We start from the raw sequence: 26,705 nt of genomic DNA on the forward strand, positions 1-26,705 counted from the left end.
CACAGTAGCAGATTTTGGGCTTGCCTGACTAACATTCTGTTGCGCATGTGCTGATGATAAACGAACTGAAACCAGACTCTTTTACCTTTACCTGTAAGTATTTCCTTATGTCATCAGCTATAATAATGTCTTGTACCTTTCCTAGAATTGACGCCAGGCTGATACTTATATTTCGTTGATTCGTTCTAAGAGCCCTTCTTGAATATTGCTGCAGTATTTTATAGGACTTAATCCTTCACTACTTCTCTTTTCTTTTGAGGATGGGTTTATTGATTTTACAAAAGTGAGAAGAAATTTTTGGTTTTACTTCATTAATTTATCAAGTGGAATCCTTCTTGATCAAGGGACTTTGTGCAGTAGTTGCCAAGCAACAAAGCATGATGCAATCAAACCAGTTTTCTTTTGGTTGCCCGGTCGTAGAAAACAAAATTTTTTTTAGCAAGGCAGATTTGCACCGACTCGCAAAGGTGCCCTTTTAGCTCGGAAAAGTTTCCTGATCGCAGATTGGCTGGACAAGGTAATTCTAACCAATCAGCGATCAGGAAACTTTTCCGAGCTAAATGGGCACTGCTGCGAGTCGGTGCAAATGCGCCTCATTAAAAGAATTTCGTTTAGGAGTAACCCATATAAATGACTTAGGTTTGTATAGCTAGGTGAAATACAAATTGTTGAAAATTTGTAGTACAGTATTCACATAATTAGGTACTCACTCTACACCAATGATTTTGATTTAATTATAGCCTATACTTTGTTTTATATCTTCTACTTGCGGAATCTACACCCAGAGACGCATCATTCTTGTTTCAGGTTTTCCATCGACGGCGATAACATCGTCGTAACAGGGTTGTATGCAGACGCGCACTTGGAAATCACAAGGGAAGCAGCATACAAGATTTTTCTGTATCCTGATCGGCATCAAGAAGAGCTGCTGACCGAGCTCCTCTGCGGAAGGCATGAAATGGCCACCACATGTGGGTTTCCCTCTTACGCTCACAGGTTGGTGCTTAGAGCCCTTTGGTTTGTGAAGATGATAGGAATATTGATAGGAAGATCGTTAAAGAAATGTCTCTTCCGGGATTTTCTCTACATTTCATGAAATTGGGTTCTTTGCTTTTAGTGTTTTCTTTTAGTGTTTATAACCAAGTTAGGTAGGTTCTTTGAGAGAGAGTGAGACCTTAAGTTAAAGTACATTAAGAGATAGAAAAAAAGAGAGAGCAAAACCTTGAGGACCTTACAGATATATTATTATAAACTGGGGATATGCTTTCAATACCTTGGTCATTCCCTAGGAGAAGAAATGCTACCAGTAAAATTCCAAGAAGTATTCAATTTCGCACTGTGGTACTGTAGTTTGCATACATATTGCTTTACGCGCTAATTTTTTCCTTAAGAATTATGTTTTCAGAGTATTGGTTATCATATAGTGTACTGTACAGTATGAATGAAGTTTTCAAATAGGCTATTTCTGTGTGTGATTAGATACTCCCCTCCAATAATGTACATAAAGTACAATGTATAAAACGGATTTTGAGCGAAACGAAAGATCTATGTTCCTACACTAAATACAAACCCTCATTCTTTACTATAGGAGATATTCTAGCGCGAGCTGGAAAATACGGCAGTAAAACCTTAACAAGGTCGTTAACGACCGGACAGGTAATTACCCACCTGTTAGTGGTGGGGGACCGCCGGTCGGTAGCTGCTGTTTACCTTCAATCGAATTCTAGCCGTCGCAGTGGTAACACCTCTGCTCCTGCTTTATTTGCTGGCAGACTACCCTTTCTTTTTTTTTTTTTTTTTTGAGTTTTGAATAATTCTTTTTCTTTGTAGATGATGTTCTCTATTTGAGGAAGTGTTCACGACGCCTTTATGTCACCACTAGGTGTGGATCCTCTTTCCCTATGCCCGGTTACGGAGGTCATGGGTGTTTTGCTACCCTGTGGAGGATGGGTTCCCCTGCCAAGTATGTAGAAGAGGTCTACACATTACCTTCTCCTCCTCCACTTCATTGTCCTTCCCTCTTCGGAGGCTAGGAGGGAGAGATAGAGAAGAGGAAAAGGAGAGATCGCACTCCTTTGCCCAGTGGTTCTCTCCGGAATCACAGGCGACATAGGAGGAGACATAATCGTTCTTGCTCTTCCTCACCTTCTGTCTCTTCACGAGATGTCTCGCCGTTAGTCTAAGCACTCTCGTCACAAAATTAAGAGCGCTTCCTTCTTACTCTAACATAGGGCATCAAGAGCGTATGCGCCAACATGCGCATACGCTCCAACAAGAGCATAGCTCCATCTCGTACCATGCGCTCACCTGCTCACAAACTCCTGCGCGTCACCAATCTTCTGCGCAATGGCACTCTCCTGCGCCTGCACGTGCGCATACGCGCCCAACACCATCCTACGCGACAGGTAAAACCTGCGCGTCAACTTTCTACTGTTAGAAGGTCTTCTGACAAGGCAGCCATGCTGCCTTCTCCCGCAGCGCCAGTGCTTACCAACGCGCTAGCGCTTTGCAACACGCCAACGCTTATCAACGCGCCAGCACTTACCGGCGCAGCAGTCTTCTCCCGCATCCGCAAGGATATGCGCGCACCCCCGCGCGCCCATATGATTCCACTATGGGGAATTTTCTCCTGCGCGTGCGCGCTCCCTACGGTTGGCACAGCCGTGCGAAATAACTCTCCCGCACGCCCGTGTACGCCTTCACCTAGATATTCTCACCGAAGAGACGGGCGAAATAGGAAGAGACATTATCATTCTCGCCTTCTGTCTCTCACCGAGACTTCCTCCCTCGAGATTATATACTCTCGTGCCACAAACCTGAGAAGAACGATCCCTCTCGTCATCGTTCTACCTCGCTGTCGTCGTCGTGCAAGGGATCATCTAAGAAAACAGGAGAGAGGCCAAGGGCAAAGCACGTCCTGACCTCGAACCCTCTTCTTCGCATATTTGTTTGAGGGTCTCCGTCCGCTCTAGAAAAAGTCAGATAGAGCGCTTCTCCTTGCTTTTCTCTCTATCTTCAGAGAGATCGCTCTCGCCTTTGAATTAGCGATCTCTGACCCTTTGGGGTCTCGTGACAAGGAAACCTCGGTTTTCCGGTGCGCTATCCCTTCGTTTGCTCACAGCTAGTTGCTGAAACCTTGGGTTTTTCGTGCATTTAGTCTCGCTGACACTTCGGTGTCTCGTGACAAGGGAGACTTCCGTTTTCCCGTTGTTCTAGCCCTTCGGGTTCTCGCAACACAAACTCTAGGGGCACGTACGTTCACGCTGAACCTTCGGGTTCTCGCAACACAACCTCTAGGGGCACGCACGATCACGCTGAACCTTCGGGTTCTCGTGACACAAGTCATCAAGAGCGTTACTCTTATGTCAGAGAGTCTTCGGACTCTTGTCACGCTGAGTGTTCGCGTAGGCCCATCCAACACTACGCCCATAACGATCAGGAGTTTTACTCTTATGGCAGAGTCTTCAGACCCCAATCACGCAGGTGTTCCCACGCAATTAGCGCTATACACGCAAATCTCCGATCATACACTCGCGGGGTCAATCCCTCGCTCCCGTGTTTCAGACAGGACAACCTCCCCAATTCCTTTGCTCCCTGTTGAGTTAAGGATTTTGAGTCTCTCGGAAACCTTGAAAGAAGATGCAGGGGTTCGCCCCCTTCTTCTCTTCGGTTGAGAGCAGAAGGGAAAAGTCATGTGGCAGCTCATGAGCTGCCCATGTTACGAGGTAACACTCGTTGTCAACTTGCAACTTGATCAACTTATTGGGAAACTCAGATTGCTGACAGGAGGTTCTCCTCCAGGGATTAGAGATCCTTCCCTTATGAGGGAGTGATAACCTTCCTCGGAATTGGACTGCGTGAAAGATCCATTCCCCTTCCGAGGGAAAGCTTTCCAACTTCAGACAGTCAGCAACCTTCCCTCCTTCGTAAGTAGTTGCGAACAGTTCAATGAGTTTTACCGCTGTTATCTCGTCCCTGAAGACTGCTTTCTCCCCTGGAGCTGGGGAAAAGCAAGTCTACGGCTTATGCCTCCTTCGGGGGGAACTTCTCCCTGGGAGTATGCTGGGCTCAGGCGATGTCCTTCTTCGGGAGGACTTCTCTCTTGTTCTTGAGAGGAGATTTTTTCGCCTATGTTTTTTCCTTAAAACTGGGAGAAAACTTGCCTTAGGCAATGCCCTCCTTCAGAAGATCTTCTCTCTCGTTCGCGAGAGAGAGAGATTGTTACGCCTTCGCTTTTTTCCCATAGAACTGGGGGAAAGCTTGTCTTAGGCAATGTTCTCCTTCGGTAGAACTTCTCTCTCGTTCGCGAGAGAGATTAGTAAGCCTATGCTTTTTTCCCCATGAATTGGGAGAAAGCTTGTCTTAGGCCAAGTCCCCCTTCGGGAGGACTCCTTTCTCGTTCACGAGAGGGAGTTTTTATACTCGAGAGGGAGATTTTTACGCCTACGTTTTTTCCCTAGAACTAGGAGAAAACTTGTCTTAAGTGACGTTCTCCTTCGGGAGAACTTCTCTCTCGTCCGCGAGAGAGAGATTATTACGCCTATGCTTTTTTCCCATAGATCTGGGAGAAAGTTTGCCTTAGGCGATGTCCTCCTTCGGAAGGACTTCTCCCTCGTTCGCGAGAGAGAAATTATTAAACCTACGCTTTTCCCCATAGAGAGGGGAGAAATCTTGCCTTTGGCAATCCTTCCTTCGGGAAAACTTTTCCCTCGTTGAGAGAGAAAAGTTAATACGCCTACACTTTTCCCCATAGGGCAGGGAGAAGATTGTTTTAGGCGATCTCCTCAGGGAGAACCTTCCTACCTTCACGAGAGAAACTTGTAGAAGTTTACTGATCTACGCTCCTCCCTCTTACGCCTTTTGGTTCTCCTCCAGGGGCGGAGCGAGAGCCTTATATAAAGCGACATTCTCCTTCGGGAGAACAAATCTACCCTGCGGAGGAGTTATTTTCATCCCTGACGTTCTCCCCCTCGTGCTGGTAGGAGACGTCTTTTTTATCCTACTGGTTCCCCTCACGTTGACCCCTCGGGGCCTCGTGACGATCACCCTTTCGCTGGGCGTGATCGGGAGCCTTTAAACTTTCGTCATGTTTATCCTACGGGTTCTCATGACCTTAGGAGTCCTTCGGGCCTCTGTTGCGTTGGACTTTCGAGTTCACACGACTTGGAACCTTCGAGTTTCAGTTATGCAAGTAGTCGGGCTCTGGTAACAATTAGCACAGAGTGTCCGTGCACGCGCGCAATTAGTCTTCCGACTCTCGTCAGTGGTCTTCGCCATTACCTCCAGACACTCCGACTTCTACCATTCTTCCCCTTTCGATAAGAAGATACGAGGGGGTAAGATATAAGGTTTGTCTGCTACTCGCGTCTCCACTTTTTCCTGTTATATACGCTAGGAATTATCGCAGCCTGAGGATTCCTCGTGAGTGCTGCCGTCGAGGGACTTAGAATCCTCTTATTTAACGACTCTAAGAACTGTGTGTTATATCTCATGCCTCGGCGATTTGCATCTGTCTCCTCGACCCGTTGACTCTCCAGCCTTAGACAGGCTATGTATTGACAGTCTGGGGCTCGAGCCCCGCCCAGACTCGTTAGAGCCTTCACTGCCTACAACCTTACCATCCTTGTAAGCTAAGGTTGGGGGGAGCCTATAATTCTATCTGCTGAGTCTTCAGCAGCCACTGCCTGGCCTTCCATGGACCTAGCTGGGATGGAGAGGAGGCTTGGTCGTTGACCATATATGGTCAGTCTCTAGGACATTGTCCTAACAGCTAGTGCAATGTCACTATCCCTCGCCTCTGGCTTTCTTGAGTGACCTTTAAACCTGGTCTGTTCTCCGAGTTCAGAGACGTCAACCTTCTCTGATCTTAGATCCCTTCACGGCGAGGCTCACACCAGGCTAATCCTCGAAGAGACACTAAACTCTTCCAGGCTCTTCTCAGTCACAGAAGCCTCGGCAAGGGAAGCGACTTCAATGTCCCTTTTGGCTTGCACGTGGTCTGATACAGTCGGCTACCTTGCGAGCCATGAGGACTTGTCAAACCAAACTCTAGGCAGACCCTACAAGAATTCCTAACTGCTGGGGCTAAGACAATGGACTTCTTAACCGCTACAACAGCGACAATGTGAAGCAATTGGATCCTCAAAGGAAGGATCAGTAGTTCCCAGACTTCCTTTTGTTCCTCAGTGAGGAAAGCATCTCTCAGTCTCGGCGATTAAGGGCTATTGCGCAGCCTTGAGCCTCATCTGTAGACGGAGAAGGGGTTGACCTCTCCGCCTCAGAAGACATCACCTTGGTTGTTTCGGTGTTGGAGTGATCTTGCCCCCCACTTGAGATTAGACCATCTCCTTGAGATGTGTCTTACGTTTGCTGAAGGGTCTGCCCTATGTGCCCTTAAGGGCCTCAGACCCTCTCTGAACCTTAAGACCGTCTTCCTCGTACCTCTGTCCTCCGCTAAAAGGGTCAGTGAGCTACATGGTCTCTTACGCCACCCATTCTAAGAGAGGGGGGGGGGCGAGTGTCTCGCAGCTTCGTACCGGGCTTGGTGGCTAGACTCACAATCCTTCATCTACTGATGGGAGATGTCGAGAATATCCACTCTCAATAGGTAACACAGGATGCACTCCAGTCGTTACTATGCCCAGTCAGGGCGTCAAAGAAACATCTGAAGTGCACCAGACTTTTCAGACCACGTCTCCGTCATCTCTTCCTTGTTCCAACAGGGTAAAGAAGAGAATCTCTCGCAACACCATCTCTCTCTGACTTAAGAAAGTTATTGCGAGGTCTTTTCACGGAGACCCAGAGGCAGCACATCACAGAGCCCATCAAGTTAGGGGAGTGGCTACCTCTCTGGCGTTTAAGAGATTTTTTCTCAGTCTCCCAAGTCTTAAGTGTTGGGGTCTAGAAATGCCAATCTACATTCACTGCTCACTATTTGAGCGATGTGACACATAGGTCTCTAGACACCCTTTTTATAGGGCCTATTGTGACAGGTCAACAGATGCTGTTACTACCTTACGCCCTTTCAGGGGACAGTAACCATTGGTTGAGGATTCTGAGTTACACTATGTTTTAAGAAGGACATTCTTCGATCCTCTTCGTCTCCTTCTCCCCCACATCTGGGGATCCTAGCCTGTATCCAGTTTCAGCTGGACTCGCCAATGGAAATAAGGTACGATACTTATCTGATTCCTCTCACAGAGTATAAGTTATACTCGTGGTCATGAGGTTTCCCCTTGGCAAGGTCGGGGGAATCTTAAGTTTGAAGAGGTCCGAGTCGAATGTTCCTGACCCACTTCATCCCGAAACATTTGTTTCCATGAAGTTGCAAACCTTCAGTCGTACTGAGATTCTGGGGATCTACAAAGAAAGAAGATAACGGAAGATTGTTGCTTCAAAAGAGTCTAGTCTGAGGACTATCTTCCCTAAAGATAGGGAACTCCTTGGCCACCCTGGCCTCAAGACTAAGTCTCCTATAGTAAAGAATGAGGGTTTGTATTTAGTGTAGGAACAAATGACAAACTTATAACAGAGTTTGTATTTTTCCTAACATACAAACCCGAATTCTTTACATAAATCTTCTCTCCATCACCGCCCCCTAGGATAGTCCTATCTAGAATCCGATTGAAGGTAAACAGCAGCTACCTACCGGCGGTCCCCCACCACTGACAGGAGGGTAATTACTGTCCGGTCGTTAACGACCTTGTTAAGGTTTTTCTGCCGTATTTTCCAGCTCGCGCTAGAATATCTCCTATAGTAAAGAATTCAGGTTTGTATGTTAGGAAAAATACAAACTCTGTTATAAGTTTGTCATTTTTGGGTGAGATAGCCATGTCATCCTGATGGAAAGTTCCTATAAGTAGCTTCCTAGGGTATATTTAACTACAGTGATATTCCCAGAGAATTTACCTTTAGGTCTCCAGAATTCTAACTCCTGGCGCAAATATCCTTAAAATTTCTCCTAAGGATATCGCATAAATCAGGGGACGTACAGTATATCTTGATACAACACATAGCAATCTTCACCCCGAATCGCATTTTCGCTTCGAGGGGGAAAGTGGCAAATTTTGAAGGGGAGCCGATATCAAGGTTACCCTTCCTCCGTTACTACTTTGAGTATCCAGATGGCGCTGTACGTCGCCGCCATGTTTATTCCTTGTAGCGTTGAGCAAGGTGCTACAGATATAGTAGTTTCGGGATGTATCCTGCCAAAGGTCTTTTCTATGAAAAAGGAGGGCGGGTCCATCAGGACGACATGGCTATCTCACCCAAAAATAGATATTTCGCTTCGCTCAAAATCTGTTTTGGGGCTCAGGCCATGTCGTCCTGATGGAAAGCTACCAGAGCATTATTTAGAAAGTACTGTATCTGTGGATTTTCCAAATGTGCCTTAACCTCAGGACAATTATTCCTTGGTCATCCAGACCATAGAGACATATGACGTTACCGTTATACGTCATTACTGCTAATCATAAACCATGTTAGTGCTTCCTGCCCCCTGCAGGGAAGAGTCATACTAGACTTAGGAAAGAGTCTCAAGGTTTGCATATACCATATGAACAAACATAGCATCAAAAGCTTGCAGGTCTTGCTGTATGCATAGCCAGGTAGAGTTTGTACTCGTAACAGAACAAATGTATTAATTATATTTCGTTCATATATACATATGCAGATTATTAAAGGAAAATAATACTCTAGCATATCTTTATTGAGATGAATTTTGGGGCGAAATAAGACGCAAATACATATCAAGTATTTATTGGTAATAAATAACCAGCAAATCAACATACATAACATAATGTTAACAGATGCAATAAGAAACATGTATTACAATCAAGACCAGAAAATGTTTATTTCACCTGAAAGGGAAAAATTTTGTTAGGGCCACAAAAACTGAAAATTTGTTAAATTTTCTAATATGCATTTCCGTGATTTTGATTGTCTCTTCACACTGTTTAAGAACACACTGCACAAGTTTTGTCTCTATGTTTCTTCACCTTTAATTACTAGAACAGTCCATAGTGCCACCTTGGTGACACTTATTTTAAAGTATTGCACTGTGAAGTGTCAACACCTTCACCCATACTTTGACAGTACCAATCAATTCACTGTTCCTCACAGCGCTAGACGACAGGTTTTAGGACACTACCTGCCGCCACCACAAATTGTTTCAACTCTTGCACTTGCTTCGCGTAGTATTTAAAGGACACTCTGGATGACTTCCATCCAGTGTATGAGCGAAACCGCTCAAAGTCCATGTATTGGAAGAAGTTTAATGACGAAGCAATTTTTCTCGGATCATGACCTGCAGGTGTACTGTCAGGATCCACTCTGCGAATGAAATAGGTGATCTTCGCCCTTAGTTGTCTTAGGGAAAGATTTGACTCTGAGGTTTCTCCTTTAAAGAGCTGTCCTCCCCTGAAGTCTGAAGTTTTACGAAGATAGACCTTTAGACACTCCGCTGGACACAGCGAGACATCTTCCTTCAGAGGGCAGATTCTCCAGGGACCCCACCTTTTGGTAGGTAGCTTGTTCTTGGCGAGAAATGTTGGGTCAGGTAAGAGATTCAGTACTCCCACTTCTGTGAACTGAATATGGCCCTCATCTCTGGAAAGGGCCACTATTTCACTAACTCTGGCCCCCCGAGGCTAGAGCAAACAAGAATATAACTTTCTGGGTTAAGTCTTTCAGAGAGCAATCCTCATTGTTCACTGTTGAAGCAAAGTGTAGGACCTTATCCAGGGACCATGAAATGGGCTTCGGAAGGGCTGCAGGCCTAAGCCTAGCGCAAGCTTTAGGGATCTTGTTAAAGATTTCGTGTGACAAGTCTACTTGGAAGGCGTATAGCAGAGGTCTAGTCAAGGGTGATTTACACGTTGTTATCGTATTGGCTGCTAAACCTTGTTTATGAAGGTGGATAAAGAAGGATAAACAGAAGTCTGTTGAGATTTCTTTTGGTCCTTTTGCCTTGACGAAAGCAACCCACTTCTTCCAAGATGACTCATATTGTCCTCTAGTAGACTTAGACTTGTATTCTTCTAAGAAGTTTATACTGTCTCTCGAGATCCCAAACTTTTTCTATACTGCTAAGGAGAGAAAATCATGAGACGAAGGTTTAGGGTTTTCTGTGATGAAGCGAAGACAGTCGACTTCTGTACTTGTTGAGTCAGTACTGGGTTCGGCAGAGGGACTAGCCTCAGCTTCAGTTACAATACCAGAGGGAACCAGTTGCTCTATGGCCATTTGGGAGCCACTAGAGCTGCCGTTCCCTGAAAGTTTCTCAGCTTGTTGCGGACCTTCATTAAGAGGTTGGTTGGAGGGAACAGGTAAATCTAGTTCCATTTGTTCCAGTCGAGGGACATGGCGTCCACCGCTTCCGCTAGAGGGTCCTCGTATGGGGCCACGTAACGAGGTAGTTTCTTGTTGTCATTCGTCGCGAAGAGGTCGATCTGCAGTTCTGGGACTTGCCGTAAGATGGAGAATGATCCTGCATCTAGGGACCATTCTGACTCTATCGGCGTGAGCCTGGATAGAGCGTCTGCTGTCACATTGCGGAACCCTTGAAGGTGAACTGCTGATAAATGCCATCTCTTCTTTTCCGGTAGACGGAAGATGGCCAACATCACTAGGTTGATTTGGGGTGATCTTGAACCTTGACAATTCAAACATCTCACTATCACCTCGCTGTCTAAGATCAGTCTTATGTGGACCGAATGTCGAGGGGACAGTTTCTTCAGCGCGAGAAAGACTGCCATGGCTTCCAAAACGCTGATGTGGAAAATCTTGAATAGGGAAGACCAAGTCCCTTGGACTTTCCGTTGGTGAGAGTGACCTCCCCACCCTTCCTTTGATGTGTCCGTATGGATGATGACTGAAGGTAGAGGTGGTTGCAAGGGCACAGACCTCTTCAGGTTCTTGGCCTTCGACCATGGCTTGAGAAGTGATCATAGTCGAGTCGGTATCGGTCTTCTTAGATCTCTTTGAGCGTTTGATGCGTATCTTCTCCAGACTCCTGATGCATCCTTTAGTTGTGCTCTTAGCACCGGGTCTGTCACTGATGCAAGCTGAAGAGAACCCAGTACTCTCTCCTGTTGGCGTCTTGATATCCTGTCAGATTTCAGTAGTCTCTTGACAGATCCCGCTATCTCTCTCCTCTTCCCTGGGGGAATGGAAAGACGGTGTGACTTTAAGTTCTAATGAATTCCTAGCCATTGAAACTCCTGAGCTGGAGATAATCGAGACTTCTTGTCGTTGATCTTGAATCCCAGGTGTTCCAGGAATTGGATCACTTTCTTGGGTGCTTGCATGCGCTCCGTCTCGGATGCTGCCCACACCAGCCAGTCGTTCAAGTAGGCTACTACATGGACACCTTCTAGGCGTAGTTGTTGAACGACCGCATCTGCAAGCTTTGTAAAAATCCTTGGGGCTATATTTAGTCCAAAGGGTAAGGCTCTGAAGATGTATTTCTTCCTTTGTAGCCTTAATCCTAGGTAGGAGGAGAGTGGGCGATTGATTGGCATCTGCCATGTCTATCGAGATTGTGTACGCCCTTTTTGGCAGCAGGGTCCTTATGTGTTGAAGGGTTAACATCCTGAACTTGTTGTTTTCTATGAACTTGTTGAGTGGCGACAAGTCCAGAATGACTCTGAATTTGTCTGAGTCCTTCTTTTGAACACAAAACAGCCTTCCTTGGAATTTGATGGACTTTGCCCTCCTTATCACCCGTTTGCACAAGAGTTCTTGGGTGTATTGTTCCAGGACGTGGGTGGAGTGTTGGAAGAATTGAGGAAGTGATGGTGGAGCTGTCCTCCAGCTCCAACCTAGTCCATTCTTGATTAGGCTGTGGGTCCAAGGATCGAAGGTCCAGCGATCCTGAATTCTTTGGAGTCTTCCTCCTACCGGAAGCATCTCATTGCTTCGATTGTCCGGAGGACTTGCCTCCTTGACCGCATCCTCCCTTACCCCCTCTTCCCCTTGGGGGGTATCTAGAGGAGCCCCTTTTCGACCCTATACCTTTCGGACGAAAGGTAGTGGTCTGCCTCTCATACGCAGGATTAAATGCTGGTGACTGGGCAACCAGCTCCTGAGGCACCATCTGGTAAGTTATCTGGGGTTGTGCCACCATCTGGGGCACCGCGGTCATGGGAACTGCAGGAAATTGTTGCTGCTGCTGTTGTCTGACAGGGCGAGAGGGCAACCTGGGTCTCTTTGTCTTCCTCTTTGTTTGGGGACCCTCATCCGGGGAAGACTTCCTCTTCGCCGACATTCCTATTCTCCGCGGCGGCCTTGTTCACTACTTCTTTGACCACTTCACTCGGGAAGAGGTCTTTTCCCCAGATATTGGAAGCTATCAGCTCCCTGGGTTCGTGTTTCACTGGAGCCGAAGCAAACACGAACTCCCTACATGCCCGTCTGGCCTTAACAAAGCCATATAGGTCTTTGACCAGTGTAGCCAAATGGGATTTGGCGACGACCATGCTCATATCTGGGGATCTATTATCACTTGCCATTACCTCCAAGCAAATCTGGAGGGATAAGGATGCGGCAAGTCTCTCCTTTGTCTCTTGCTCCCTTCGCAAGAGAAAATTAGACAGCTTAGGGAGGTTTTCACTGAACTGGCGTCCAGCAATATCCGTCTCCAACTTCCTAACTGAGAAGGTAAGGTGGATTTCCTTCCAGTCGTTCCCATCCGTAGGCAGGGCTAGGGACAAGGGTCTACACTCGTCGAGTGTAGGGCAAGGCTTGCCTGCGTCCACTGCCTTCATGACTGCCTTAAACCCTTTTGCCGTAAAGGGAAAGGCTAGTTTATCTGGAGCTAGAAAAGAAGTGTGTGTCTTGCTAAAGGCTGGCACTTTTGAATTAGCGAGGCCCTTTTCTTTCAGGGTACTTGCCAACAGAGCCTAAGCTTTTTCATGGTCAAGCACGACCTTTTTTGGTTTTGTCTCCTCCTTGGACACAGGTTCTGTCTTCAAGCGGATGAAGTGGTCTGGGTAAGACTTAAAGCTGGGCCAAAAGTCAACATCCTCTATGAGGACAGTCCCCAGCTTCTCTGAAATGAAAATCTTCCCGTTGGTGATAGGCATGTATTCCGCATGCCTCCAAGGGTTCACGTCAGAGCAAGGAGGAAGATCTTTCACATTGAGTCTCCTCTGAGACCCACGGGACGCGGCGAGATGGTCCATCCTTCTCCTCAATTCAGCGTCCCTTTCTTCGTTCTGCTTACGAAGACTTTCCATCGTAGACATGAGACTAGCCAAAGCTTTACCCATGTCATCCGATGGAGGAGCAAAAGACGTAGAGGGTACTGATTCTGGGGCTGGAACCGACGAAACGGACTCCGATTTGACGTCGTCCTCTTCAGTTTTGGGAGCCAGGGTAGACTCCTCTTCTAGACCTTCCGCTAGAAGGTCTTTTTTGGTGTCCTCGGACACCTCCGACATCCTTTCATCTAGGTGGATGTCCTTCATCGCGTCAGAGACATCCGTATCTACGGAAATCTGGATGCAAGGGATCTCAGGTTGAGGCTGGGGTATAACAGCATCCGCAGTCTCCTTAGGGAACAGACAGGCACGCATCCGTTCATTTGGAAAGTAAGGCCCCGTGGCATTCTTCTGAAAGCCACGAACCCATCTGCGCAGCTTACTCCGTGCTGCATCCCTTGACTCCGCTGTCTTGGGGTCATCAAAAGCCTCAGTAACCAAGGCCTTGCACACATTGCAGTCCTGGGGGTCCCAGTACTTCAGAGGTCCCTTGGAGATGGAGCAGAGAGAGTGAGCCCTGCACTCTACATGCCCACAGAAGTCCTTGCTCCTCACGTTGCAAAAGACTCTCTGGCACTTGGGATGGTCCTCCTGTAAAGAGGAAAACTAAATGAGTATGCGGTAGTTCATCTCACCTGATAAACTATATAAATATTATTATTAATATTTTTGCATATTTATTGCATATAGCTTAGGATAGATAAGCTAGAAAAGAATTAGGAAAGACACATACTTGTCTTTCCCATCCAGCCAATTGCTGTGACCTCCCCCAAAATTAAAACCTAGAGTTTTCCTATTCAGGAAACCCAATGGAAGAATTCTAACCTGTAAGGATAGATAAGTGTAACTTAACACTGACTTTCCAAAGGTTTTAATAATGAGGGTAAATTGTAACTGATCATCTATCAGTATGTGGAAAGAAATCTTTTCTTTCCATATATAATTGGTCTCAACAATAGACTGTGCATGGATACACAGGGTATGTTGGAAAATAACTACTGTATAATATATACTATAGTTTTCTGTCTGCAGTATGATCTATACTGCAAATATACTGGCTACTGTATAACCATATACATGTACTGTAGTTTTAGCCGGCATGTTGCCGGCTAGGCTAGCACCTGGCGGCTCAGTCCAGCGGTAGTGGCCGGCAGCATCAACCTGGCCGGCATCTACCGGCTAGGTTAGTCCAGCCGGGCTAGTGTCGGCGCACCAGTCCAACCGGCGCCTTGCCAGCTGGGGTAGTGGCCGGCACCTGCCGGCTAGGTTAGTACCCGGCGGCACTAGCGGATAGAGAGAGAGAGAAAGCAAGGAGTGAAGGGTACCTTATTAAATGTATATTAACAGTAAATAAGGGTGTAAGTACTCAGTCTTACTGCCTTCCTCCAGAATGAGGGTTCAAATGGAAGGCGAGAATGTATCATTCAGGCTTCCACCCAAACGCAAACCATTGCCGGTCTCTGCCGGCCACTGGTGTGTGGATGGCAGTCCAAGAGAGGACTGAAGAACGCTCTACAGTATAGGGGTCTCCCGCCGGCACAGGTTTTCCCGGAGCCTTGCGTCCATAAAGGAAGGCTGAGCGACTAAGCCGGTGCATGTAGAAGCCCCGCCCAGCCCCACAACCTGCCGGCAAGTGGTGAGATTGTAGGACGACGGCCAAAGAGTTGTGATGGCTAGGCCATCACTAAAGGACAGAGGGGGGAGGGAAAAGGGTCCTGTATGAGGTGTGGAAGGAGCCGGAAGAGTTGCCGGTCCTACCACACCCCTAACAAACTCTGTTTCAGTATCAGCGCCATACTAGGCGGCAGGAGAATATCTATTCTCCAGCCTAGGGGCTGCCAATATAGTTGAGGGGACGACGGCAAATTTGCCGCCTCCTCTCAACAAGGGAGAAACAGAGTTCCAGTGCCGGCTCCATCCTAGGTGGCAGAAGAATGTCTATTCTTCACCCTATGGTCTGCGAGCACAGGACTAGTCTACTAGACCGCAGGGAGAAGGTGGCGGCATCATACAACCACTTCAAGTGCAGCCAAGGGAGGTCTAGCCTCCCTTTCCGGCAGCCTAGTCCGGCAGGGGAATGATTATTCACCCTGCCGTCCGGTTGCCGGCACAAGACCATATGCTCTGAGGTTCTGACCGAAACCCAAAGCTTGCCATCTGCCGGCCTAGGGGAGAGACAGAAAACCTTAGCCTAATCATGCCTGTGTGTCTACTCAAGGCAAGACCAAATAGGGTTGTAGCCTAAGGCTACGCTCAGAGGGAAGGAGGGATTACCCTTAAATCTCCATTGGAGACGAATATCGGTTTATGTAATAATTCTAGGAGATATCTATCTCCGCCTGAATTGATAAAACGATACACGAGGGTAACCGGGGAACATGTATGAAAGTATACTAAAGCCACTAGGCTAGTAGCCTTGCGGCGGGTAAGAATCGACTACCTTAATCGCCAAAACTCCGTATACGATCTCAGAAGAGGAATATATATATTCAATCAATGTATCTCACACGTATAAATTGCCTAAATAGCTTCATTTAATTGTTATTACACTAGGAATGTCTATTATATCATGCATGAAAGTAAACTAAAACGCATAGGCTAGGAAGCCTAGCGCAAGCAAGGTTCGGTTACCTAAATCGCCAAAACTATCAAGAATACAATCGGCATAATATAATTAACTCCTAGCAATGAAGACTAAATAGCTTCAAGATATTCGTGCTATTAATACCGGGAAAGTCGTTCAGGCTAACTAAATAACTCATGCGTAATGAACGACAGTGCCCATGACGCCTCCAGTTAAGCCTAAGTTCTCTCACTTAAATTAACCTTATTTCACTGTGAGGCAAGAGCTAAAATTTATACAATATAAAGATCAAATACTCAACTTTCCAGAGGCAGAAGAGGCTGGCGATTGCATGATAAATCTGAAAAGTAGAGCGTACACGAAAGAGCAACAGGAAAAATCACCGAGCTGTAGTGCTACACTTATAGGAATGAACATGGCGGCGACGTACAACGCCATCTGGATACTCAAAGTAGTAACGGAGGAAGGGGAACCTTGATATTGGCTCCCCTTCAAAATTTGCCACTTTCCCCCTCGAAGCGAAAACGCTATTCGGGGTGAAGATTGCTATGTGTCGTATCAAGATATACGTCCCCTGGTTTATGCGATATCCTTAGGAGAAATTTTAAGGATATTCGCGCCAGGAGTTAGAATTCTGGAGACCTAAAGGTAAATTCTCTGGGAATATCACTGTAGTTAAATATACCCTAGGAAGCTACTTATAGGAACCTTCCATCAGGACGACATGGCCTGAGCCCAAAAATTTACATTACTTAAAGTTAACTGGGTACTTTCAGCTCTCATATGATTACTGTGACTCAGTTTCTATATGGCTTTCCTGAGGGATTTGTTTTTGAATGAGAAATTGGAGCAAAATATAAAAGTTGAAGAATTTGAACAGCTAAATGGGAATACTTTTAAATGTTATATACTTTTTTTCAATATAATTTATGAGAGGATTGTATTTCATATCTTTCAAGAAAAATTATATAGATTTTTTTTCTTTTTTTTTCAGGGCAGTAAAAGGAAGCTTAGCGGAAACACCGGAATTAGTACAGGATTTTCTGAATCTCTTGTCGCAGGAAATACGACCGAGAGCCGAGGAGGATTTTATGGAAATGAGCATCATGAAGAAATCTCATAATAAATTTTCAAAGGTATGTCAGGGTGAATTGTGCAAGGGGGGATATCACATAAAAAACATCTACAGTACATAATATATAAGAGTTTTATTTTTTTGTTTTTGAACTTATAAATTCTTTTGACAATGATTTTGTAAATATAAAAGCAAGTGGTTTAAAAATAAGTAAAGTTTGGTCCCACTTGGCTTGAAAGCACTTGGGAGTTCGATATGAATGAAATATAAATGTAGAGTGCTGTGTTTTAAATGAGTTATAGCTTCTTTTGACAGTGTGGTTTATTTATTTCTTTATTTCCTTACCTCACTGGGGTATTTTTTCCTAATGAAGCCCTTGGACTTATACCATCCTGCTTTTCCATCTAGGGCTGTAGGCTTAGCTAGTAATACTAACAGTAATGTGTAGGAACAAATCATATGAATTTGGAACCATGGGAGCGTAAAGGTATAGATCGCGCAAGTATATAAATGAGAGACTGCTGAAAATGTCTAGCATACCAGTGCTTGGCTTAAAATAGACACAAAAGAAGCTTTAGCCTCTTTCAAAACACAACACTACATTACAGAAAGTCCTCAACTTACTAACTTAATAGGCTTCAAGAAAGTATTTGTAAGTCAAATTTTGTTCCATTTTGGCCTAGGATAGGCTTCACCTAACTCACATGCCTACGTTATTCTTTTGCAAAAGCCAACGAATAGTCCGTTTCATATTACAAATCTTGTCTTGCTTACTGCATTAAATATTGTTTTATTACAGTATTTCATTATGAACTTTTGATACAATATCTGAGATCTATGATTTCTGTTGGATTTGTGCTTGTATTTCCAAATGTTTGTAAGTTGAGGACCTTATGTAGTTAGGAAAAATGGAAGTTTCTTTTAATATTTGTGATTTTTTAAGTTGGGAAATCCTTTAGAAAGGTACCTATTTGAATTTTATAAACTATTTATAACCAAGTTTTCCTTTGGATGATTGTATGATAATTAAAGCTTGTCACCACATCTTCCAACTCTCATCTTATTTCAGAATCTGGCCCCTTGGGACGTACCTTACTTCACAGGCCAGGCACGGCAGAACAAGTTCAACTTGAACCCTTCCGAACTGGCACCATATTTGTCTTTGGGAGCCGTCATGGATGGCCTGAATGGTCTCTTGTATAATCTCTATGATGTCGTATTAGAAGTGGAGGAGCCGAAGAATGGGGAACTGTGGGCCAGCGATGTCTACAAAGTAGCAGGTGAGAGGACCCTTTTACTACTTGGTAAAATGGTCTGGTATTATTATTATTATTATTATTATTATTATTATTATTATTATTATTTTTATTATTATTGTTATTTTTTGGCTCAAGCCATGTCGTCCTGATGGAAGTTCCTATAGGGTAGCTTCCTAGGGTATATTACAACTACGACGATATTCCCAGAGAATTTACTTTAAGGTACCCAGAATTCTAACTCCTGGAGCGAATATCCCTAATGAAAGGGATATACCGACATATCAGAGGACGTATTCTTGACACGCCACATGGCAATCTGCACCCCAAACAGAGATAACACATCGAAGGGGTCAATTGGCAAGAAAACGAAAACTAGAAAGAAAAAGGGGAGCCGTTCCCAAGGCTCTCTCTTCTCCCGTTTCGTAAGCGTGCATTGCGCCAATCCTGGCGCCATCTGCATTCCTTTTTGCGTAGCTTAACAACTCGGTGTTTTTTCCTGTGTTTCTCGCAAAATCTTGGATTTAATCATCTTTTCATGGCTTCTTCAACTTCGTCTGCCGCTGATAAGTTGAGTACCATTTCTTTTATGTATAAATGTAGGCTCTTGGTAAATTTTAAAGTGATTAATAGTATTAATCTTTGTTACAAGAGCCGTTGCCTACCGGAGGCGTCATGGACGCTGTCGCTCGCTAGGTATGAGTTTTAGTTAGCCAGAGCGACTTTCCCGGTTGTTTTGCTTTAATAAATTTTAGCTATTTAGCGTTACATAGGATTTCCTTTCTCGTGCTTTTAGTATTATTTATTTTGGCGAAGTATTCGCCAACTCTGGCCTACGCTAGGCCATGTAGCCTAGTCGTTTGGTCCTAGTACTTTCCTGCATGATTTTGGATTTCCGAGTGTTTTAAAATTTTATTGAAGCTTTAGGCAGTTTTTTATACATTCAAGATTATGTTGATTATTTCCAAGATAGTATACGAGTGAGTTTCGGTGATTTAGGTAATCGATTCTCTTAGTGCCTAGGCTAAGTTGCTTATGGAGCCTTAGTATACTTTCTCATACTCCCCGGTTGCTTTCTTTTCTTCGGAGAAGGTATGCAATCCCTTTCCCTCTGTTTAAGCCTTGGGCTTAACCCTAGTGGTTTATCTGAATTAACTTTCGATACAACTATACTGGGGTGTTACTGTACCTCCCTGTTCCAGTAAGTCTGGCTTCAGAGAGGGACAGAACATCAGAGTTTTTAGTCTGAGTCTGTGTTGGTCTGGCTTGGGGTAGAGTCTCCCTCGCTAGCCTGACGCAGACATAGGAGGCTTAGCCTCCTTAGGTCACTGCCGAAGGTTTCTGTACGAGTTGATTCCTTCTTTTGTGATCTAGCAGACTAGTCCTTGTTGCTGTTCTCGGTGGGAGGATAAGATCCTTTCCCTGGGAGTAGCAACACCTTCCTTGCTTTGGTTCAGTGGGGTTGGCAAGTATTGCTGGCCTCCCTCCTTGGATCTCCCTTAGGCTAAGATGAGTTTTCTTGGCTGCGGGTGATTCTTCACTAAAGCAAGGTTGGTAGGACCCTCTTTTGTCCCTTCCCCCTCTATCTCTGTAATGGCCTAGCCATTACAGTACTGTACGTCATTCTACATCTGGACCTAGGATAGGTTAGGATGTGGAATTGACTCAGTCCCTTGCCGGCCGGCAGAGTGTGCCGGCCGGCAAAGGTCTTCTGCTTTGAGTGCTGCCCGGACCTCCCTTGGTCCCTCGTCCATGTCTGCCTGTAGAGCCAGACGGCATTGGTCAGGAAGCCTGAATTAGATTCTCCCCTTCCTTATATACACTCTTTCGGATTGCCGGGCTTGGGGGTAGTATACTCTCTTATCCCGGCATCCATTCTGTTTTCTTCTAGTGCTGTACCCGACCCGGCTGCCGGCCTATGAGGCCGGCAGCCGGGCAGTCGTAGTCCTCTGGTTCTTTTGCTGCTGGCCGGCATCGGTTGTTTACCTTTGCCGGCCGGCTATTGTCAAGCCCTTGTCTGCCGGTTGCTATGAGCAGTGACCGGAAGCCGGGTGCTACCTTGTGTAGTTGCCGGCCAGCAGTCATTGCCGGCCGACATTGGCTGTTGCCGGCCGGCAGTTACTGCCGGCCGGCTCATGCATTTGAACCAGCGTTCTGCCGCCTTATAGCTGTTAAGTAGTATACTTTAAAGCTAGTTATGGTGTGTGCCGGCCGGCGCATTACCTTCTATACTGTACCAGTATTCTTCAGTATAACATATACTGTAGGAAGAAAACTATAGTATAGTATTGGTACAACACTGTGTGTTCTAACACTTTTGTGTTGTCTTGCACAGCCCTTTGGTGTTGCCTTACAGATAAGAAAGTGAGTTCTTTCTTGCCTATTATCCGGTATTTTAAAATCATATCTTAGGTGTGAGCTCCACCTGTTTCCTCTGGAAATTTTTCATTGGTTACTCTAGGATAGATTAACCATACGATTTTATTATCTGGAAGGCTGCAACAATTGGTTGTGCGGGGAAACACAAGTGTGTGTCTTTCCTTTCTGATTTGTTATGCTAACTGTGCATATCCAGTGATACGTAGTTCACTTGATACTCATGGAAATTTCTTCTCTTTGCAGGAGGTACGTCCGAAGTGCGGAAGTGCTTTCTGCAACGTCCGCAGTAAGAACTTCTGCGGACATGAGTTATGTAGGAGGCACGCAGCATGCGCTGTCTCCAAGGGTGATCTCCGGTATTGGGACCCCCAGGTATGTACCGTGTGCTCTAACCTGATTACTGAGGCTTTTGATTCCCCTAGGACAGCGGAATCAAGGGATATAGCAAGGGAGAAGCTTCGCACCTGGGTAAGGGGCTTCCAGAAGAACACCTCTGGACCTTATCTTCCAAGTGAGAAGATGAGGGCTTACCTTTTCCCTAGGGCATCAGCTGATGCAGTGATTCCCCAGCCTCAAGAGGAGATCCCCCTAGTTCAGATCCAGGTGGATGCTGAAGTCGTGGTCGCCTTGCAAGACATCCAGTTGGACGACAGGATGTCAGACGTGTCCGAGCGTCTGGAGGAAGACCTCCTGGCAGGAGGCCAGGATGAAGATCAAGCCCCAGACATTGTAGAGGAAGAAGCCGACGAGGTGTCGGCTGCTCCGGTTCTGATCCCTGAACCTTTTCCCTCAACATCGTCCGCTCTCCCAGTAGAGCTGGGACAGGCCCTCTCCTCCATTGTTGGAATGATCCAACAAATGCAGAAGGAGAATATGGAGAAGGCAGCTGCAATGGAACTGCAGATGCAGAAGCTTGCAGCATCACGTGGGCCCCAGAAAAGGCTCAATGTGAAAGACCTTCCCTTGTGCTCAGATGCTAACCCGTGGAGATATGCTGAGCACATGCCGATGACGACTGGAAAGATCGTCATGTCGGATAAGCTGGGTTCAGTTCCCCTTGAGGAGGTGGAATTCTGGCCCAGCAAAGGGTCATATCCGGACTGTTATGTCCGGTTGAGGAAGGAACCAGCTTCAAAGGAGGAGACAGAGCCGAAGGAGGTCATAGTGATGGACCATGCTAAGGCTCAAGCTTTGCTTTCATCTTCGATGGAAGAGAGGGGCTTCACGAACTCAAAGTTAGCTGCATTGAGTAAGAAGCTCCCTTCCTTTGTGTCCTCTCCTGCTAGAGCCTTCCCCTTTTTGCAGAAAGGGTTTGCGGCTGTATTAAAAGCAGTCGAGGCTGGCAAGCCTTGCCCCTCCCTGGAGGAGTGTAAACCCTTGTTGCTGGCCCTACCCATGGACCACAAGGACTGGAAGGACGTCCATCTTACCTTCTCAGTCGGGAAATTGGAGGCTGATACTGTATTACCAGACGTCAGTTCGGTGAGAACCTCCCTAAGCTGTCTGACTTTCTTTTGCGGAGAGAGCTCGAGACAAAAGAAAGACTGGCTGCCTCAATGTCTCTTCAGACCACTCTTGAGACGATGGCAAGTGACCCCAAGGTCCATGAAATGTTCATGGTAGTGGCCAAGACTCATCTGGCCACAGTGACGAAGGATCTTTACAGCTTCGTCAGGGCGAGGAGAGCTTGTAGGGAGTTCGTGTTCACCTCGGCTACGGTGAGGCACGAGCCAAGGAAACTAATCTCCTCCAACATTTGGGGCAAAGACCTTTTCCCTAGCGAATTGGTCAAAGAAGTTGTGGATAAGGCCGCCACGGAGAATAGAAATCTTCTCCAGAAGTGGGGCCTGTCTATCAAGAGAAAGTCTTCCCTGGATGAGGGTCCCCAACCAAAGAGGAAGACTAAAAGGACTAGGCTACCGTCTCGGCCAGCCAAGCCAGTTGAACAGCAACAGCAACAGCAATTGCCGATGCCTTCAGTGCCCCAGATGGTGGCACAAACCCCGACCACTTTCCAGTGGGTACCCCAGGCCGTGTCGACGCAGTCCCCGGCATTCAACCCAACGTTCGAAGGGCAGTCAACTTCCTTTCGAGCAAAGCCTAGAGGAGCAGCCAGAGGCTCGTCTAGGCGCCCCTCAAGAGGAAGGGGATTCAGGGGTGGTCGCGGTCAGGGAGGCAAGACCTCTGGACAATAGTCCAAGTGAGATGATACCGGTATGAGGGAGACTTCAGAATTTTCGGGATCGGTGGACCTTCGATCCCTGGGCCCACAGCTTACTCAAGAATGGACTGGGCTGGAGCTGGTACAGCACTCCACCCCCGTGCCCTCGGGTTTTCCAACACTCCACCCCCGTTCTGGAGGAGTATATCCAAGATTTGTTGGAGAAAAAAAGTGATCTCAAGGGTAAAGTCCATCAAATTCCAAGGGAGGCTGTTTTGTGTTCCCAAGAAGGACTCGGAAAAACTCAGAGTCATTCTGGACTTGTCGCCACTCAACAAGTTCATAGTGAACTGCAAGTTCAAGATGCTAACACTGCAACACATAAGGGCCTTACTGCCCAAGAGGGCATATACCGTCTCCATAGACTTGTCGGACGCCTATTGGCACGTTCCAATCAACCGTCGACTCTCCCCCTACCTAGGGTTCAGGCTACAACGAAGACTATACGCCTTCAGAGCCATGCCATTCGGGCTAAATATAGCTCCAAGGATCTTCACGAAGCTTGCGAGCGTAGCTCTCAAGCAATTACGCCTAAAGGGAATTCAGGTAGTAGCCTACCTGGACGACTGGCTGGTGTGGGCAGCATCCAAGACAGAATGCTTGCAAGCTTCCATTCATGTGATCCAGTTCCTAGAGTATCTAGGCTTCAAGATCAACAGAAAAAAGTCTCGACTTTCTCCATCTCAAAAGTTCCAGTGGCTGGGAATCCACTGGGACCTAATGTCACACTGTTTCTCCATCCCGGCGAAGAAAAGGAAGGAGATAGCGGGTTCTGTCAAGAGACTTCTAGATTCTGAAAGGATATCAAGACGCGAGCAGGAGAGAGTACTGGGTTCTCTCCAGTTTGCTTCAGTGACAGACCCGGTGCTAAGAGCACAGCTAAAGGATGCAACCGGAGTTTGGAGAAGTTATGCATCAAACGCGCGAAGAGATCTGAGAAGACCAGTTCCGCTTCGTCTACGTACTCTTCTCAGGCCTTGGTCCCAAGCCAGACATCTAAAGAAGTCGGTTCTTCTTGGACTTGGTCCAAGCTATTCAAGACCTTTCACATAAACTTTCTAGAAGCTATGGCAGTGCTCCTTACCTTAAAGAAAGTCTCCCCGCATCACTCGATCCACATATAGTTGGTGCTGGACAGCGAGGTAGTTGTGAGATGCTTGAATCGACATGGATCAAGGTCACCACCTCTCAACCAGGTGATGTTGGCCATCTTCCGATTGGCGGAAAAGAAGAAGTGGTACCTGTCGGCAGTTCACCTTCAAGGAGTCCGCAATGTAACAGCGGACGCTCTATCCAGGTTCACACCGATAGAGTCGGAATGGTCCCTAGACACAGGATCATTCTCCTTCATCTTGAGTCAAGTCCCAGAATTGCAGATAGACCTCTTTGCGACGAAAGACAACAAGAAGTTGCCCCTGTACGTGTCCCCGTACGAGGACCCCTTAGCGGAAGCAGTGGACGCGATGTCCCTCGACTGGAACAGATGGTCCAGGATTTATCTGTTCCCTCCTCACAATCTTCTGTTGAGGGTCCTCAACAAACTGAGATCCTTCAAGGGGGTAGCGGCAATAGTGGTCCACAAGTGGCCGAACAGCGTGTGGTTCCCCCTGGCATTGGAACTACGGCTGAAGTTTCTACCGCTACCAGATCCAGTTCTGACCCAGCTAGTCCAGAAGTCTACTGTCTGCGCTTCATTACAGAAAACCCGGACCCTGCAGCTCATGATTTTCTCTCCCTAGCGGTGAGAAAGCGTTTCGGGATTTCGAAAGCCAGCATAGACTTCCTAGAGGAATATAAGTGCAAATCTACTAGAAGGCAATATGAGTCATCTTGGAGAAAATGGGTGGCCTTTGTCAAGGCAAAGAATCCGCAGGAGATCTCGACGGACTTCTGCTTATCCTTCTTCATCCACCTCCATGGTCAAGGGTTGGCAGCTAACACGATTTCGACATGTAAGTCTGCTTTGACAAGACCCATTCTATATGCCTTCCAGGTCGACCTCGCTAACGAGATCTTTAATAAAGTTCCGAAAGCCTGCGCTAGGCTCAGACCTTCAGCACCTCCAAAGCCCATTTCATGGTCTTTAGACAAAGTTCTTCATTTCGCTTCTCTGTTGAGCAATGAGGAGTGTGCGTTAAAGGATTTGACCCAAAAAGTTATTTTCCTATTTGCACTCGCGTCCGGGGCCAGGGTTAGTGAGATTGTAGCCCTCTCGAGAGAGGAAGGTCGTGTTCAGTTCCTGGATGGGGGAGAACTGAACCTGTTTCCGGATCCTACGTTTCTCGCCAAGAATGAGTTACCCACCAATAGGTGGGGTCCCTGGAGAATCTGCCCTCTGAAAGAAGATGCATCTCTATGTCCAGTAGAATGCCTAAAGGTCTATCTTCATAGAACTTCAGACTTCAAGGGTGGTCAACTATTCAGGGGAGAAACATCAGGCTCAAATTTATCACTGAATCAACTCAGGGCGAAAATCACATATTTTATTCGCAGAGCGGATCCTGACAGTACACCCGCAGGTCACGATCCGAGGAAAGTTGCTTCATCCTTAAATTTCTTTAATTGTATGGATTTTGAACATCTTCGTTCATACACTGGCTGGAAGTCTTCCAGAGTGTTCTTTCGCCACTATGCGAAGCAAGTGGAGCAACTAAAGAGATCTGTGGTAGCAGTGGGTTGCGTCGTTAACCCTGCTGTTTAACTCTGCGAGGAACAGTGGTTTTAATTGGGACAATTAATTCCAGGGTGAGTGTATAGTTACATACTGTGCTACAAACTAAGTGAGGGCACTGAGGTGCCCACGTTGACTGTTCCACTTCCAAAGGTGAACCTAGCATAAGTGCAGACATGTGTGCCGAGCGTTTCTAACGCTAATGTAACTGATTAGTAATACAGACTTTTCTGACTTTGATACCTCGGTATGTTAAAAGTGGCACTATTGTTTTTCTTTTAGATAAACAAGTTTCTGTTTACTATCATACTTATGCTTAAAGTTTTGGTTATCCTCTTCTTATATATATATATATATATATATATATATATATATATATATATATATATATATATATATATATATATATATATATATATATATATATATATATATATATACAGTGAACCCTCGTTTATCGCGGTAGATAGGTTCCAGACGCGGGCGCGATAGGTGAAAATCCGCGAAGTAGTGACAGCATATTTACCTATTTATTTAACATGTATATTCGGACTTTTAAAACCTTCCCTTGTACGTAGTACTGTTAACAAACCACCCTTTAATGTACAGAACACTTAATGCATGTACTACAGCACCCTAAACTAAAACAGGCACAAATATTAAAGGCGATTTTATATCATGTGTTTCCTAAACACCTAAAAAGCACGATAAAAAATGGCAACCAATGTTTTGTTTACGTTCATCTCTGATCATAATGAAGAAACAAACTCATTTAGTGTACACATATATGTACGTATAGGTTAGTTTTTGCATCGATTATATTGATTATACAGTACTGTATGTTGATTTTTTTATTACCAATGTTTTAGTTTACGTATTTTTCTTAGGACTTCCAAATGAAATCTTTTTCTTTATGACGCCGCCTGAAACGACGGCGTGTACGCTCAGTAAACAACCACGCTCAGAACAAACAAGGCATTTAACGCGCATGATGATAGTGATAAATAATGATACAGTACATACAGTATTTACAGTAAAAGCATTTACAAAATATGTTACCTTACAAATATAAATTATACAGTACTTGTACGTAGCAAAGCAGGAAAACAATTTGAGAGAGAGAGAGAGAGAGAGAGAGAGAGAGAGAGAGAGAGAGAGAGAGAGAGAGAGAGAGAGAGAGAGATTGTTTTACGTACGTAAATGTAAATTTTAAACAAAAAAAATATGATAGGTTACAACATGTAGACTTTTAAAACCTTC

At 45.8% G+C, this 26,705-nt stretch overlaps 1 protein-coding gene across 1 annotated transcript in view; it reads left to right on the plus strand.

The window, feature by feature from the left end:
* Nucleotides 1-560: 560 nt before the first annotated feature.
* The window catches only part of LOC137622729 (mitochondrial intermediate peptidase-like), a 75,926-nt gene continuing 49,781 nt past the window's right edge, over nucleotides 561-26,705 (plus strand). Inside the window, exons 1-4 of the mRNA XM_068353322.1 lie at nucleotides 561-639; nucleotides 741-996; nucleotides 16,838-16,979; nucleotides 17,988-18,198. Of these exons, the coding sequence (XP_068209423.1) occupies nucleotides 561-639; nucleotides 741-996; nucleotides 16,838-16,979; nucleotides 17,988-18,198 (688 nt within the window). The remainder of the gene's footprint in view (nucleotides 640-740; nucleotides 997-16,837; nucleotides 16,980-17,987; nucleotides 18,199-26,705) is intronic.

The sequence above is a fragment of the Palaemon carinicauda genome, chromosome 29, assembly GCF_036898095.1.
Source record: "Palaemon carinicauda isolate YSFRI2023 chromosome 29, ASM3689809v2, whole genome shotgun sequence".
Classification (NCBI taxonomy): Eukaryota; Metazoa; Arthropoda; class Malacostraca; order Decapoda; family Palaemonidae; genus Palaemon; species Palaemon carinicauda.